At 43.8% G+C, this 13,372-nt stretch overlaps 1 protein-coding gene across 1 annotated transcript in view; it reads left to right on the top strand.

Annotated features, from left to right (window-relative positions):
* Positions 1–11,926, top strand: part of RUNX1T1 (RUNX1 partner transcriptional co-repressor 1) — a 134,456-nt gene extending 122,530 nt beyond the window's left edge. Inside the window, 1 exon segment of the mRNA XM_040993306.1 lies at positions 11,207–11,926. Within this exon segment, the coding sequence (XP_040849240.1) occupies positions 11,207–11,482 (276 nt within the window). The 3' untranslated portion in view covers positions 11,483–11,926.
* Positions 11,927–13,372: the final 1,446 nt, after the last annotated feature.

Raw genomic sequence — 13,372 nt, 5'->3', positions numbered from 1 at the left:
CAGGAAGTGTAAAGGAAGGGCTTTCCATGGGTGTGAGGAGAAGGATGAGGATGAGGATGGTTGGGTGAAGATGCTTGGTAGATCATCTTCTGTTGACACAGTTGACAGGTGGTGTAGCAGAAAGAATCCAACACGTGACCCTTGGAGACCTGAATTGGGGGCCCTGCTCCATGGCTTCACAGAGCTTTGTGGATGACTCACTAGATGACAGGTTGTTGAACCCCTCCAGACTCCGCTTGCTTCGCTGCAGTTGAAGCAAACCACATACTTTCCCCTAAGGGATTAAGAATAACCTCCATTTCTTCATAAGGGTTATTATTGATTACCACACAAGGTGGTTTAAAATAACATTCTCAAATGGGTGTTTTAATCTGTGGAGTTTTGGGAGCTATGACGCCATACATTACTATGTACTCGTAATTCCACTGTCCTTGATGGCCACCTAGGCTACCGGATTTGACTAAATCAACGTTTGTTTCTGTCTTGATCTGTTTCTTGATGCCACCTGTTGTCGTCTACCCACCTCTTAGCTAGATCAGGCGTAATCTATGTTAAGCAAATCTAGAAAAATACATCTAGACACCATAAGTTTGCAAATTCTTATTCTTTGCTTTTAACGAAGGACACATATTTCACCAACAGAAGGCTTGCATTCCCAGGCCTGCTTCGATATTGATATTTCTTCTGAATTGTTTTTTTTTTAAAAGATTTATTTATTTATTGGAAAGTCAGATATACAGAGAGGAGGAGAGACAGTGAGAAGGATCTTCCGTTTGATGAGTCACTCCCCAAGTGAGTGCAACAGCCGATGCTATGCTGATCTGAAGCCAGGATCCAGGAACTTCTTCCGGATATCCCACACGGGTGCAGGGTCCCAAGGCTTTGGGCCGTCCTTGACTGCTTTCCCAGGCCACAAGCAGGGAGCTGGATGGGAAGTAAAGCTACCGGGATTAGAACTGGCGCCCATATGGGATCCTGGTGCATTCAAGACGAGGACTTTACCCGCTAGGCCACGCCGCCGGGACCCTGAATTATTTGTTTTAAATACAGATATCTTGTAATTTTTTATGCAGTTTCTGAATTTAACCTTCCTCTTTTTCAGTTTTCTCATGTGTACAGTAGATTGTATTTGCAGCAAAGAAAAAAAAATGTATTCTGTGTAGAAAAGCCAGGGTTTGTGAAAGGTCAGACAAAAAGAATGAAAAAGCTTTGGAAGCAGGAAGCATAAGAGTTGAAAACACATGACTGCTCCCAAAGAAACTTGCTAGCAAGAAAGAATGACACGTGGGCATTGCTGATAGGGACCTGTGATCCCAAACTGCAGCAGCTTTCAGAGCAAATGAGAGAGTTCTTGCAGATATAGACCAGTCCTTAAACCTGTGTCAGTCCTGTCCCACAGGAAGCTGGGGCAGCAAAGGTTTTGCATGCTCTGTGGATGTTATTCTGCCAGAAAAGGAATAAAAAGCCCTGTCATGAGTGGCTAGCCCTGTACCAGCATCACACAGAATACTTTGTAATTTGGTTCGTTAACTTCTCCTATCTGTTCTGACAAAGATGATCATGGCTGTTTTCCTCACTGACTGCGAAAGAGCTGAATCTTGAAGGGTTAGGGCACTGGTTCAGAGTCTTACAGTAAACAGGAGGTGTTGGATCCTCAGAGCATCCTTTCAAGAGGTTCCTAGAAGAAGAGGAAACCTTCCCCTCCTGTGGAAGGTGGAATGTAGAATGTCAATGTCCAAAACAGATCTCTCTCAGTTAGTGTTAACTAGCTTTCAAACATTGCTTGGGTCTGCAGACTAGTAACTGACAGAGTGACAGTGAGTTTGGTACAGCCATGACAACAGCGTGCTGCTTACTGTCCTTCTTGCTTATAGCACATGATGTATTTCAACAAGAAAGTGAATATAGCAGCATAAGCGTATATTGGAAATTCATTGAGTCTAACTTTATTAAACCTTTTTTTTTATATTCATTTTCTGTGACCATACATACTTTTTTCTTAAATGAACATTCTCAAACTGGGACTATTTCCAAAAGAAACTTATCACGTTGTTTGACATCGAAAACTTATTCTAGTTTAAGTGATTGAAGCGAACAATTGCAAGTGAGCCTAGACACGGCTAATAAATGTTCCAGTGGTTAGTTTCAAGATTTCAATCACCAAAGTGATCTTTTTCCCACTTAAGCTCACCTTATTTGTAATTCTTAAATAGGTACAGAGCTGTGTGCTCACATCAAAGTTGGGCAGTCTTGCAGCACATAAGCAAAAATACTGATTAAAGCTTTGTATTTTCTATCTCCAGTGCCTGGAACTATAAGTCACCCTTAAGAGACTGATCTTCACTAAGTCCTTATAGTATTAGTATATACACCCCCACAGGGTTCCAGAAATGCTACCATGATAGACCCTGAAGAGAACAGGGTCACCGTATAGGACCCACGCAGCATGGGCCCTGCAAGCAGACTCACAATCGAAACGACCAGTTGAATTCCAGATAAATTTGGTGTTCTTGGGACATGAGATACTGTGCTCTGTTAAAATAAGACTTCCCTTTTTTTTGGTGCATGTGTGATGTGTTTTATCAGTTAAAACGCCACCTGTTCAATTCCGTAGATGTTTGTGACATAGTAGGCAGAGCACTGGACTGGAAATGGCCTTGAATTGCTTAACTCATTGAGCTCTGACTTTCTGCCATGCAGACCTGCAGTAATGCTTAGGCCTACATCACAAGATGATCTGACAGGAGCAGATGGGATGCGTGAAAGTATTTTATTTATTTATTTTAAAGATTTATTTATTTTTATTGGAAAGGCAGAGTTTACAGAGAGAAGGAGAAGCAAAAAACCTTCCATCCGCTGGTTCACTCCCAAAGTGGTCACAGCGGTCAGAGCTGAGCTGATCCGAAACCAGGAGCCAGGAGCTTCTTCTGGGTCTCCCACACGGGTGCAGGGTCCCAAGACTTTGGGCCGTCCCCTACTGCCTTCCCAGGTCACAAACAGGGAGCTGAAAGGGAAGTGGAGCAGCCAAGACACATACTGGCACCATATGAGATCCCAGCACTTGCTAGATGCCGTGTGAAATCCCACTAAGCCACCACGCTGGGCCCTAGGGAAAATATAAGAACAATTCATGTTACATATAAGCAGTGTGCCACATAAGAGGATAAGGGAAAGAGAAAGAAGAAAAAAACAGGAAATCATCATAATCGAAAGAGCTGTGAGGGAATACTGGAGAGTGTAAAAGAATGAGATTTTGAAAAATCTGGGAGGTGTGGCAGTGAGTGGTATCAAGGGCAAAGAAATCACAGAATCAAAGGGCCAGTGTTGCCCATGACTAAAGGGAACTGCGCCACAGCTAGGTTTACGGCATGCGGACTTTGGAAAAAACAAGAAGATAAGCTTTAGGAAAGCACTTGAGAGCCATTGTCCTAGCAGCTGATGGTTCAGACAGTGGAATCTGGGAAGGAAGATAGAAACAAAGGAAAGAAAACATTTTTAAAGATTGATTTCATTTTACTGTTTTTCTATTTGAAAGGCAGAGTTGAGAGAGAGAGAGATATCTTATATATGCTGATTCACTCCCCGAATAATTGTCTAAAGCCAGGAACCAGGAGATGCTTCCAAGTCTCCCATGCGGATGCAGGTGCCCAAGAAATTGGTCAGTACTCTGCGGCTTTCCCAGGGCGTTAGCAGGAAACTGAGCTGAAAGTGGAGCAGCCAGGGTTTGGATTGGCACCCATACGGGTTGCCAGTGTACAAGCAAAAGCTTAGCCTACTACGCCAGGGCATTGGACCCCAAAACTGTATTTTTATGCCACCCCCCCCACACACACACACACAATAAACAGAGATTTTTGGGGGGAGGAGGTATGTGAGAAACGGTGAGCAGGTCTTCAGTTGCCATGAAGTATGAGGGAAGTAGATGGCTGTTCTTTCCTCATGATTGTCGGGGCCAGTGAGTAAGGGTATTTGCTTTGAACAGAGCCAAGAGCTCGCTAATTTAAAAGGTTATGGGATGCTGCGTTGGTGCAAGGATTCTGTCTACTCCAGTTTTTCTTACAATCAGTGCCAAAACATGGAGGAGATGGTACTAATTCCTGCTAAACATCAGGCACTGTGCTTCACAAAGACACAATCCTGAAGGATTCCCCAGATCCTATTTCCGCCTTACAGGCGTGGTTACCCTAAAAGGCTAATTGCCCTGTAGTTCTGAAGTCAGTGAGTGATACAGTTGGCAACGGAACTCCGGTCATCTTGTCTCTACAGCAAGTACCATTTCCTCTACATGACATATTTGTCTTTGCTGTCTTCCACTTCCTGATTCAGCCTCTTTTCATTTTTAGGAGTTAAGTGCCCCACCCCTCGAAACAGGATCAAGGAAAAGGGCTGACATTGAGGAAGTGTGGCATTTTTGAGAAGCATATTTGACTTACAGCCAGCCCCAAAACCTGGGCAAATTGAACTTGTGTGTGTCATTTCATATCTTTGTTTCTTTGGGCAAATAGTTTATTGCGAAAGTTGTTTGTTTGGGAGGAGGGAGTTCTGAGACCCCTGAAATGGAAAAAGTGGGTGAACGTGAGTTTAAATTCTCCTGTGCAGTGCAAGAATAGGTGTTGGGTTCTTTCTGTGGATTAAAGTCAGCATATCGTGTTCTGTGGCGTGCTTTACATCTGCGGAGCTTTCATCATAATTCTTAGATCTACTGAGAATCAAGTTTTGTGCAAGGATTTCTGGAAAATTTTAGGTGTGGAAGACCTGGGAAAAGTTAAGGCAATTTAGGAGAAAACATTTTGGTTCCTGTTAGAAGAATTTTCAACAGTAGGAACTAAAATGGAATATATTTTGCCAGTAGGATAGATAAGACTACTTTTTTTCCCTTAGGGACAGGTAGAACATCTAATGGACCAGTGTGCCCCAGCGCCTTTGCTACACACTGTGGCATTTCAAAATTCTCACAGCCTGTGTTCAGTGTAGTTAGCAAAGGGGAGGTTTGTTTTCAGCCTCGAAGCCTTCATCTGAGTCACTGCTAACTTTAGTCAGTTGGCTTGTTTTCATTTCTTAGATAAGGAGGAAAGTACTTTTTTATGCAATATGAGAAATAATATTTTCACAAGGAAAAGATGATAACGCGTTACGAACTTTGACAAGGAAGTTTGCTGTGAAAGGGTATTTTTGAGCTTTCCTAGAGCCTTGTGGTCATCTGGGTCATTAATGTTACTTAGAAGAAGCTCACTTGTTTTAAAAAGAAGAAAAAAACCTATCAAGAATGATTAGCCTGAAGAAAATGTTCAATTAGATGAAGCCATTGGCTGCTTTTATTTGTGTCCTTAAGGATATACTCCTGGGTGTTGAATACAATTTGCATCATTCACCTTACATGGCAAAAGCTTTGAAGGGTCCAAATAAGAGTTCTCACAAAATCCCTGCCCCTTCCACCGACCCTGAAATTGTGGCTGTTCAGAAACTGCATGACACTGGTCAGGGGTGAACCTTGCCAAGTGTGAGTTAGTCAACAGCAAGGTCATGAGTGCCATCCAAGAGAAATATGTTAATAGAAACGATTTTTTTTTTGTAGCTTTCTAATGAGAATTTTTTTTTAACAGGAAGGCACACTTTGGAGTGTTTTCTTGAATACTAAGTTCCTACACGTTCATGCAACATGGTGTCAAGAGCAATAAAAATAAGTAGACTTTTTTTGTTTGTTTTTTTACCTGATGGCTTAAATTGTTCTTTGTTTTACCTTCCTACAACCAAAGGTTTTTTCTGTCCCAGTGGTGGATGCTAAATGAGTAGGAATGGAACTGGAGGTAAAACTGGCCCAAGTTCTTCAATCCTGGATCAGAACCAGGCAATGCGAGGCAAGAAGGCTCCGTTCCCAGCAGCTACGCGAGCCAAAACATCTGTTTCTGTGTTGGCCACAGCTCCACTTTTTTATTTGTAAAATTGTTCCCATCTTTGAAAACACTTTAAAAAAATAAAGGAGTCCCCATTCTGTCTCCTCTTACCACTCCCCAACACATGCATTTGTAATTACCTGGTTTAGTCTGTGTGTTTAATCAGTTTAAACGGAGAATGCAGCATACATCTGATTTCAATCTGAAGGAACCCTTGCGTACTGGGCAGTTACCACCCTCGTGTCTGCCAAAATGTGTCTCTGCCAAAAGCGGATAGGACTCACGCTTGGGTATTTCCTAAAGAAGCCACTTGACTCAGATTAAATGTTTAATTTCCTTAAAATATTGTTTTGGATTTGGGTCTCTGTTCTCTAATTGGGATTTTCTGATGTAATTTAGGAATCTTGCTTATTTGCTGAGTGTGTTCCAGGACCCAGCTGGCAGTATTCAAAAAGCCTGAACCTCAGGGAAGTGAGCCGCACTCGGAGTGTCATACTTCACTGCTTGGAGGGGTGCGCCAGGCATGCGGGGGTTCAGGTCTCTGTGAAGCAGTGATCTACACAATACAGTTGCATTCATTTCAAAGAGAAGCGTGTCCCGTCAGTGTAATGATGCCTCTGGTTAAAGAATCACTTCTTCTGAGCTATTCCTTTAGTGTGTTTTCACTCTAGGAACAGCAGAGTTGCTTTGCTCTAGGACTGATGACTCATGTACATTTCATTCATATGATCTGTCACATTGCTGAATGTCCTCTTACTCCCCTAAGACGCTTGCCCATGACCGTATTTGGAGATTTTGAGTTTTGTTTTTTTTCTTGTTGTTGTTGGGCTGTAGTTTCTGAATGTAAAGACATGAGAGTAAAGAACGGGACTCTTCTAAATGTTTTACCCCACAAAGTATAACTTTGCGCCTTTGAAAGTCTTGTGCCTGTTAGTGAACTTATGGATGACTTTTAAAACTTCTCTTGCACATTTTGCCTGTCGTAAGAACTTTCGGGTCTGAATGCTAGACTGTCATTTACATGAGTATTTTCACAATGGGAGCCCACATCGAGCTGTGTAGCCAGCATGCTGAAACAAAGCAAATGTAGAAAAAAAAAATGGCGGGAGACTGGCCCTACTTATCAGGACTCTGAAAATGTGTTTCTGTTTTTTAATTTTGTGGCATAAGCACACACTTTCAACCAGTTGGGGTTCTCAGATTATTGTCAGAAGTTTTGTTTCACAAGAAAATAGTAAAATATCAATGAAGATAAGGAATACAAAGATGGATGGTGTGAAACTGGGGTGCCTTGACGTAGCATTTCACAACAGAGGCAGTCTTTTCCCAAGAAACCAGGAATAGCTAAATGTCAGTTTTCTGGGGTTCTCGTTTCCTTTGAGGTCCATCCCATAAGCGCGCTCCTCCGTCTCTGGGAAGTCTGTGCTTTGGGGTCAGGACATGCTCACCTTGAAGTCTGAATCACACGGTCAACTTCATTACCACTTATCTCAATCTTGTAAACTACCTGAAACTGGACTTGCTGGGGTCTGGGTTTCATTTTGCTCACAGGTTGGTCCCAGTTTCCTCTTTCATGACTTCCCAGAGTTGCAAAGGAGTTGCATCACTCCATCCATTAGAAAGCGACCTATATATGCACCTGGGCTAACGTGTTTCTCATTTTTCAAAGCCAACTAGGCACAGTTTCATCCCTTCATCACACAAGTAATTATTGAACAGCTACTCTGTATCAGGCACTCCTTTGGATTCTGCCACGTAATAAACTGCAGACCCCATCCTTCAGGAAGTCAAGGGAAAGAACATTGGTTTAAGCCTGTACTAGCCTTCAATTATAAAATACACTGAACGGCTACCGTGCAAAAAACTAAAGTCATGAAGAGTTTGAAAGACCTTGTCTTATTGCTGTCTGGCCCATGATGGAGCACAAAATAGAAACATTTATCTACTCCACTGTATGTCTTTTAACCTGATTATGGATGAGTGTTCCAAGGGTGTTACATAATGAGTTTCTATAGCCCTGAGATGTTGTTGGTCTCATTGCTCTAGTGCTGACAAAATCTTTCCAAGGTCTGTTGATTGAAGAAGCATACCTTTATGTGTTCACAGACACAGGAACATTCTACAAAACTTGCTCAGATGAACTGTCCAACCTGCTCTGCTTTCCATCCTTTGATGAGGCAGTTGACATCTCCTGCTGGTCTAGATGAGCTGGCTGTTATGTCCCCTGTGTGCATCTGGACATGTAGTCTATTATGTAGGCATCAGCATCTGAGGAGGCCCAATATTGATACATGCACTCCAAGGTTGCAGTTTATTGTACTACATATCCTGTGACCTTTTTCCCTTGTGACTGGGGTCTGAGCCTAGTGGTCTAATCGGGAAGTGCCCCTTCCTTGGGCACACCACAAACTTGGGTGACCTCAGACTTGACTTTTGTGAGCACCAGTGCAAGTCAGGTGCACTAGTCAACATACGTACTGGTGAATACAGCTTGGTCAGTTCTGCTTCAGTCTCATATCTCGCATGAATCAACAGTTGCTGTGGCCCATCGCAGCCAACCCACCACAGAGCCAGTCCTCATGCAGATGAGTGCTACAACCTAGTTGGGGTGATCCCCAATAACTCCTCCCATCGCAGACTCGCTGCAGCCTCAGAGGTTTTGCACATGGCAGTCTCTGCTGTAGTCAAGACTGGCCCAATCCTCATCCCATCTGGCTCTCATACACGTCTATGGATACTGCAGCTTAGCTCAGCCTGACCAGCCCCCAGACACAGCCCTCGCATATGCCAACAGATGCTGCTGCCTTGTCCAGCCAGGTCCACTCCCAGCGTGGTTCTCATGCTCATGAGTAGTAGGTACATCCTAACAGAGAAGTGCCCACAATTCACCTGACAGGGGTACTGTGGTCCAGGCAAACATGACTCACACCCAGTCCTGGCCTTGTGCTATGACCCACTGCAGGTGTCTCATACCCATTTTGTCTCTCACGCATACCAATGGGTGCAGTAGCCTAGCCCTGCTTAGCCTGCCTCTGTACTTGCCCACCCCAACACCCCCAATCCCAGCTCTTCTCACCAGTGAAAGCAACATCCCAGCAAAGGAGTCCCCACAGTTTCCCTCTTGGGCTGTGTCTCAGTCCTGGGTGTTGTGTGTGCCAGCAGGTGCTGTGGCCCAGTATGAGATGGCTTGTCTCAGCCTTGGCATTCACCAGTAGGTTTTACAGCTTGGCTTAGTGTGGCCCACCCTTATCCCAAGCTCTCCTCAACAGGTGCAGCAGTCTAGTCCAGTCTGGCCCAGCTCTATACCTCATGTGAACTGGAGGCTTTTGTGGTTTACCCCAACCTGGGCTGTACCACATTCTGGCACTAATTTGTGCTGATGTGTGCTGTGGACTGACCCAGACTGGGCTACCCTGAGACCCAGCTCATATATTTTTAATGGATGCTGCAGTCCAGCATGGTTTAGCTTGTTAGCTTGCTCCTAGCCCTGGTTCTCATGCTCACCGGCAGGAGCTGTACCTAGCAGGGGAGTTCCCCAAATTCTCCTACCAAGCACACACACAGACCTAGATTACCCATGTGCTGGCAGATGCTCCTGCCCAGAGTCACATGGCCGTCCCCCAGTCCTCACACTCACCAGTGGGTAATGCAGCCCAGTCCACTGGGTGCCATGGCTTAGCCTGGCCTGCCACACATACATTCTGACTTCTGCAAGTGCCAGCAGGTGCTGGAGCCCAGCCCAATATGACCTGCTTCCAGATCCAAAGCATATGTATTCTGTTGGGTGCTACAGCGTTACCCAGTCTCTCTGCCCTGAGTCCTGGCTCTCACGCTCACCAGTACCAGTGGAAGCTGTAGTCCAGCAGGGGTCTTCCCAGAGTTCCCCTACCAGGCCCATTCCCAGCCGCTTGGCTTGTGTATGTATGTGCTGCTGGTGGGTGTTTTGATTCATCCTGGCCTGGCATGACCCACTCAAGTTTCAGCTCTTGCTGGTGGGTATTGTAGCCCATCCCAGCCCAGTCCACACAGAGGCAGCTTATACCCTGTCCTGGTGTTTGTGCATGTCAACAGGTATTAAGGCCTGGCATGCTCCCAACCCCAACTCCTGTACTCTCCAGTGGGAGCTCTGGTATGGTAGGAGAGCACCCAAGTTCCCTCACCAGGCCAGCTCCCAGCTCCCTGTACCCCTCCACCCAGCTCCTAGCCTCCAATCCCACACATGACAGTGGAGGCAACAGCTTTGCTTGGCATAGTTTGTGCTCAGTCCTGTCCCTTGCATGTGCCAGCAGGTTTTGCAACCTGGCCCCATCCAACCTTTTCCCAGCCCCAGTCAGCATGTCAGGTGAGTTTGAGGTTTAGCCTGCCTCAGTCAGTCATTGCCCCAGCCTTTTATGTAAACTGAGAGATGCTGCAATTCCCCAGAGTCAAGGCCACAATTACCCTACAGAATCTACCCCCAGCTCGGTTCTTTAGAACTCTGGCCTAGCCCGACATGACCCAAACCCTGCTCCGACACTCTTGAGTGGGTACTGAGGCCTAGTCCTTCCAAGCACCCCCCACACACTAAACCTACTCATCCCCACTTATCTTGAAAGAAAGAAAGAAAAAGCAATTGTGCTGGTATAGTGACAACTGAATACTGGTATAGTGACAAATTCAACATGAGCCAGGCCCAGAATGCCTGCCGGATATTGGCTGGTTTTCTCTCGGCGTTGCGACACTTGGTAGGTAAAAAGCAACCTGGGCAATTTCCTGCAGCTGAGGGAATCTAGTAATTTCTTAATGCCATACTCTTCGAGTCATGTAATTGTTTCTGATCAGTATGCTTTTGGGCCAAGAATTGACTATAGCAACTCTTTTTTTTTTAAACATTTTATTATTATTATTATCATTTTATGATACAGTTCCATATTCCCTTATCCCCTCCCCAATTCCCTCCTCCCCAACTAGTTCCTCTATATCATTACTAACATATAGTTCTTCATACTCAGTCATGTGTCCCAACTCTTAATTAGTATGGAATAACAACAACAACAACAAAACAGAAGATAAGCATATCTGAAAATGAAGGATTCTATGGTAAATGCTGAGTGTTCAATGCCCCAACAGTTGTTGGCAAATAAACGTTTGGACATTAGTCGCATAAATTGCATTACTCGTATGTTTAAAAGAACTCTTATACATACATCTGGGTTTTTCATTCAGACTGTACAGTTCTTGAGGATAAGGGAACAGGGAAGTTTCATATGCTTGCTAGCCTTTTGCCTTGACAGTGTACTAACTGGGACTCTCCCATCTGCCACCTCCTTTAGAGTTGCTGGAATTGCGGCCGTAAAGCAAGCGAAACCTGCAGCGGTTGTAACACAGCCCGATACTGTGGCTCCTTTTGCCAGCACAAAGACTGGGAGAAGCACCACCACATCTGTGGACAGACCCTGCAGGCCCAGCAGCAGGGAGACACGCCCGCCGTCAGCTCCTCTGTCACACCTAGCAGCGGAGCTGGGAGCCCGATGGACACACCACCAGCAGCCACCCCGCGGTCGACCACCCCGGGGACCCCTTCCACCATAGAGACAACCCCTCGCTAGACGCGGTCTCAGAACTGTCAGAGGAAGAAATCGACACAACCAACACGAAACCAGTTCTTCATCCTCAGATGCTCAAAATTGTTCTTTTTTTTTGTTTGTTTGTTTGTTTATAAATGAACTATCCTATTTCAGTACTTCCGCAAGAGAGAACCTAACTGTATGTTAAGGTGGTAGTTGAACACAGAGGGCCAGTAACGGGTCGTAATGACTTATTGTGGATAACAAAGATATCTTTTCTTTAGAGAACTGAAAAGAGAGCAGAGAATATAACATGAAATGTTAGATTTGACCTCCTCCCTGTTATTTTCAAGTAGCTGGGATTTTAAACTAGATGACCTCATTAACCGATGCTTTACCAAACAGCAAACCAAGAGATTGCTAATTGCTGTTGAAAGCAAAAATGTTAATATTAAAAGTCACAATGTTCTTTATATACAATAATGGGAAAAAAAAAAAAAGGCGGAAACCCCTCAAGGGCATGAGCATTGGATACAGCACTAGACATTTTAACAAGAAGATGAATGGCGTCCGTGGGTTGCTCACTGAACTTTGAAGACCCGCTACAAAACGCGCAGATGTGCAGCAGATTGAAAGACACAGATGTTCGTTTCCCCCCCTCCCCCGTTTCTGAAAAGAAATCACAATATCCAGGTCAACAGAATGAAAAATGAAAGATGATTTGCAGTGGGATGTACGAATACAGCAGCAAGAAAATAATGCCGAAAATACAAAAGGCTCCTTTTTATACATACACGTGCACTGACACACACACACGCACACACACGCACACACACGCACTCACGCACACACGCACACACGCACACGTCAGAGACTCAGCCTGCAGTTAATTAGCATTCTGGCAGCTTTGACATCAAGCAGCTGCCCCAAATAACCCTTCAACATTTCTTCACTTTTGCAAGGTTCCACAGAGTAAGACATTGGGTCTATTCCAGCTCATTCATTTTATATTAAAAAATAATTTATATATATATATAAAAAAAAAAGCGGTGGCTCCAGCTCCAGCCCCTTCCCCTAATTTTTCAACCCCGCCCTGTTTGGATTTTTAATTCAAATAAACTAGTAGTTCCCTTCGTGTTAAAACACTTCTGTCCTGTGAGGTTTCCCAATGGTGTTTTTCTTGTAAATGTGTTGGACAAATGTGAAGATGCATTGTAGTTTAACCATATGCCCACATTTAGTCTCTTTATTCCTAGTTGGTGAGAAAGCTGTATCTTTCTATGCTGCTTTTATATCTGTATGTATTAGTGATATTTCTCTAGTAGTTTAAAAAAAGGAAAAAAAAAAGACTTTTTGGTTGTCCTCAAGAAAAGAAAAAAAAAAGCTATCTTTTGGAGCTGCTATTTCACTCTCTTATGGAATTTTTTTTCCTGCAAACCAGCATGCTTCATGGAATGCTAACATTGGTGTTTTTGTAAGAGGGCTGTACATAAATGTATTTTGCACTGTCACAATGACTCCCTAGGCATGCCTCTTTTTTTTTTTTTGAGCAAACTTTTTAAATATGCTAGAGCCATTTCACCAATTTTAGCTGTAGCATAGAGTAGTAGTGGATTTTCTCTCTCTTTTTTTTTCCTTTTTCTTTTTTTTTCTTTTAATCATTATTAGGGACTTTTAAAAAAAATAACAAGATATCCTACTTTTTTTTTTTTAAAAAAAAAGGACAGTGCATGCATATTGCTGTAAGGTCGTTTAAGTATTTCTAATTTTACAAAAAAAAAAATCAAAAAAATCATTAGAGCTCCAAATGCTGAGGTGTGCAGACAGCTTTACCACTGCTGAAAGCCAGATCATCGAGTATTCTTACAAAAAGGCAAGTCAGCCAAAGACTGATCTGATGGACCAAAATCAGAGTTTGTGAAAATGACCGGT

Source organism: Ochotona curzoniae, unplaced genomic scaffold, assembly GCF_017591425.1.
Source record: "Ochotona curzoniae isolate NIBS_2020 unplaced genomic scaffold, NIBS_Ocur_1.0 contig_1071, whole genome shotgun sequence".
NCBI lineage: Eukaryota > Metazoa > Chordata > Mammalia > Lagomorpha > Ochotonidae > Ochotona > Ochotona curzoniae.
The sequence above is the reverse complement of the archived record's forward strand: the minus strand, read 5'-3'. Positions and strand labels throughout refer to the sequence as shown.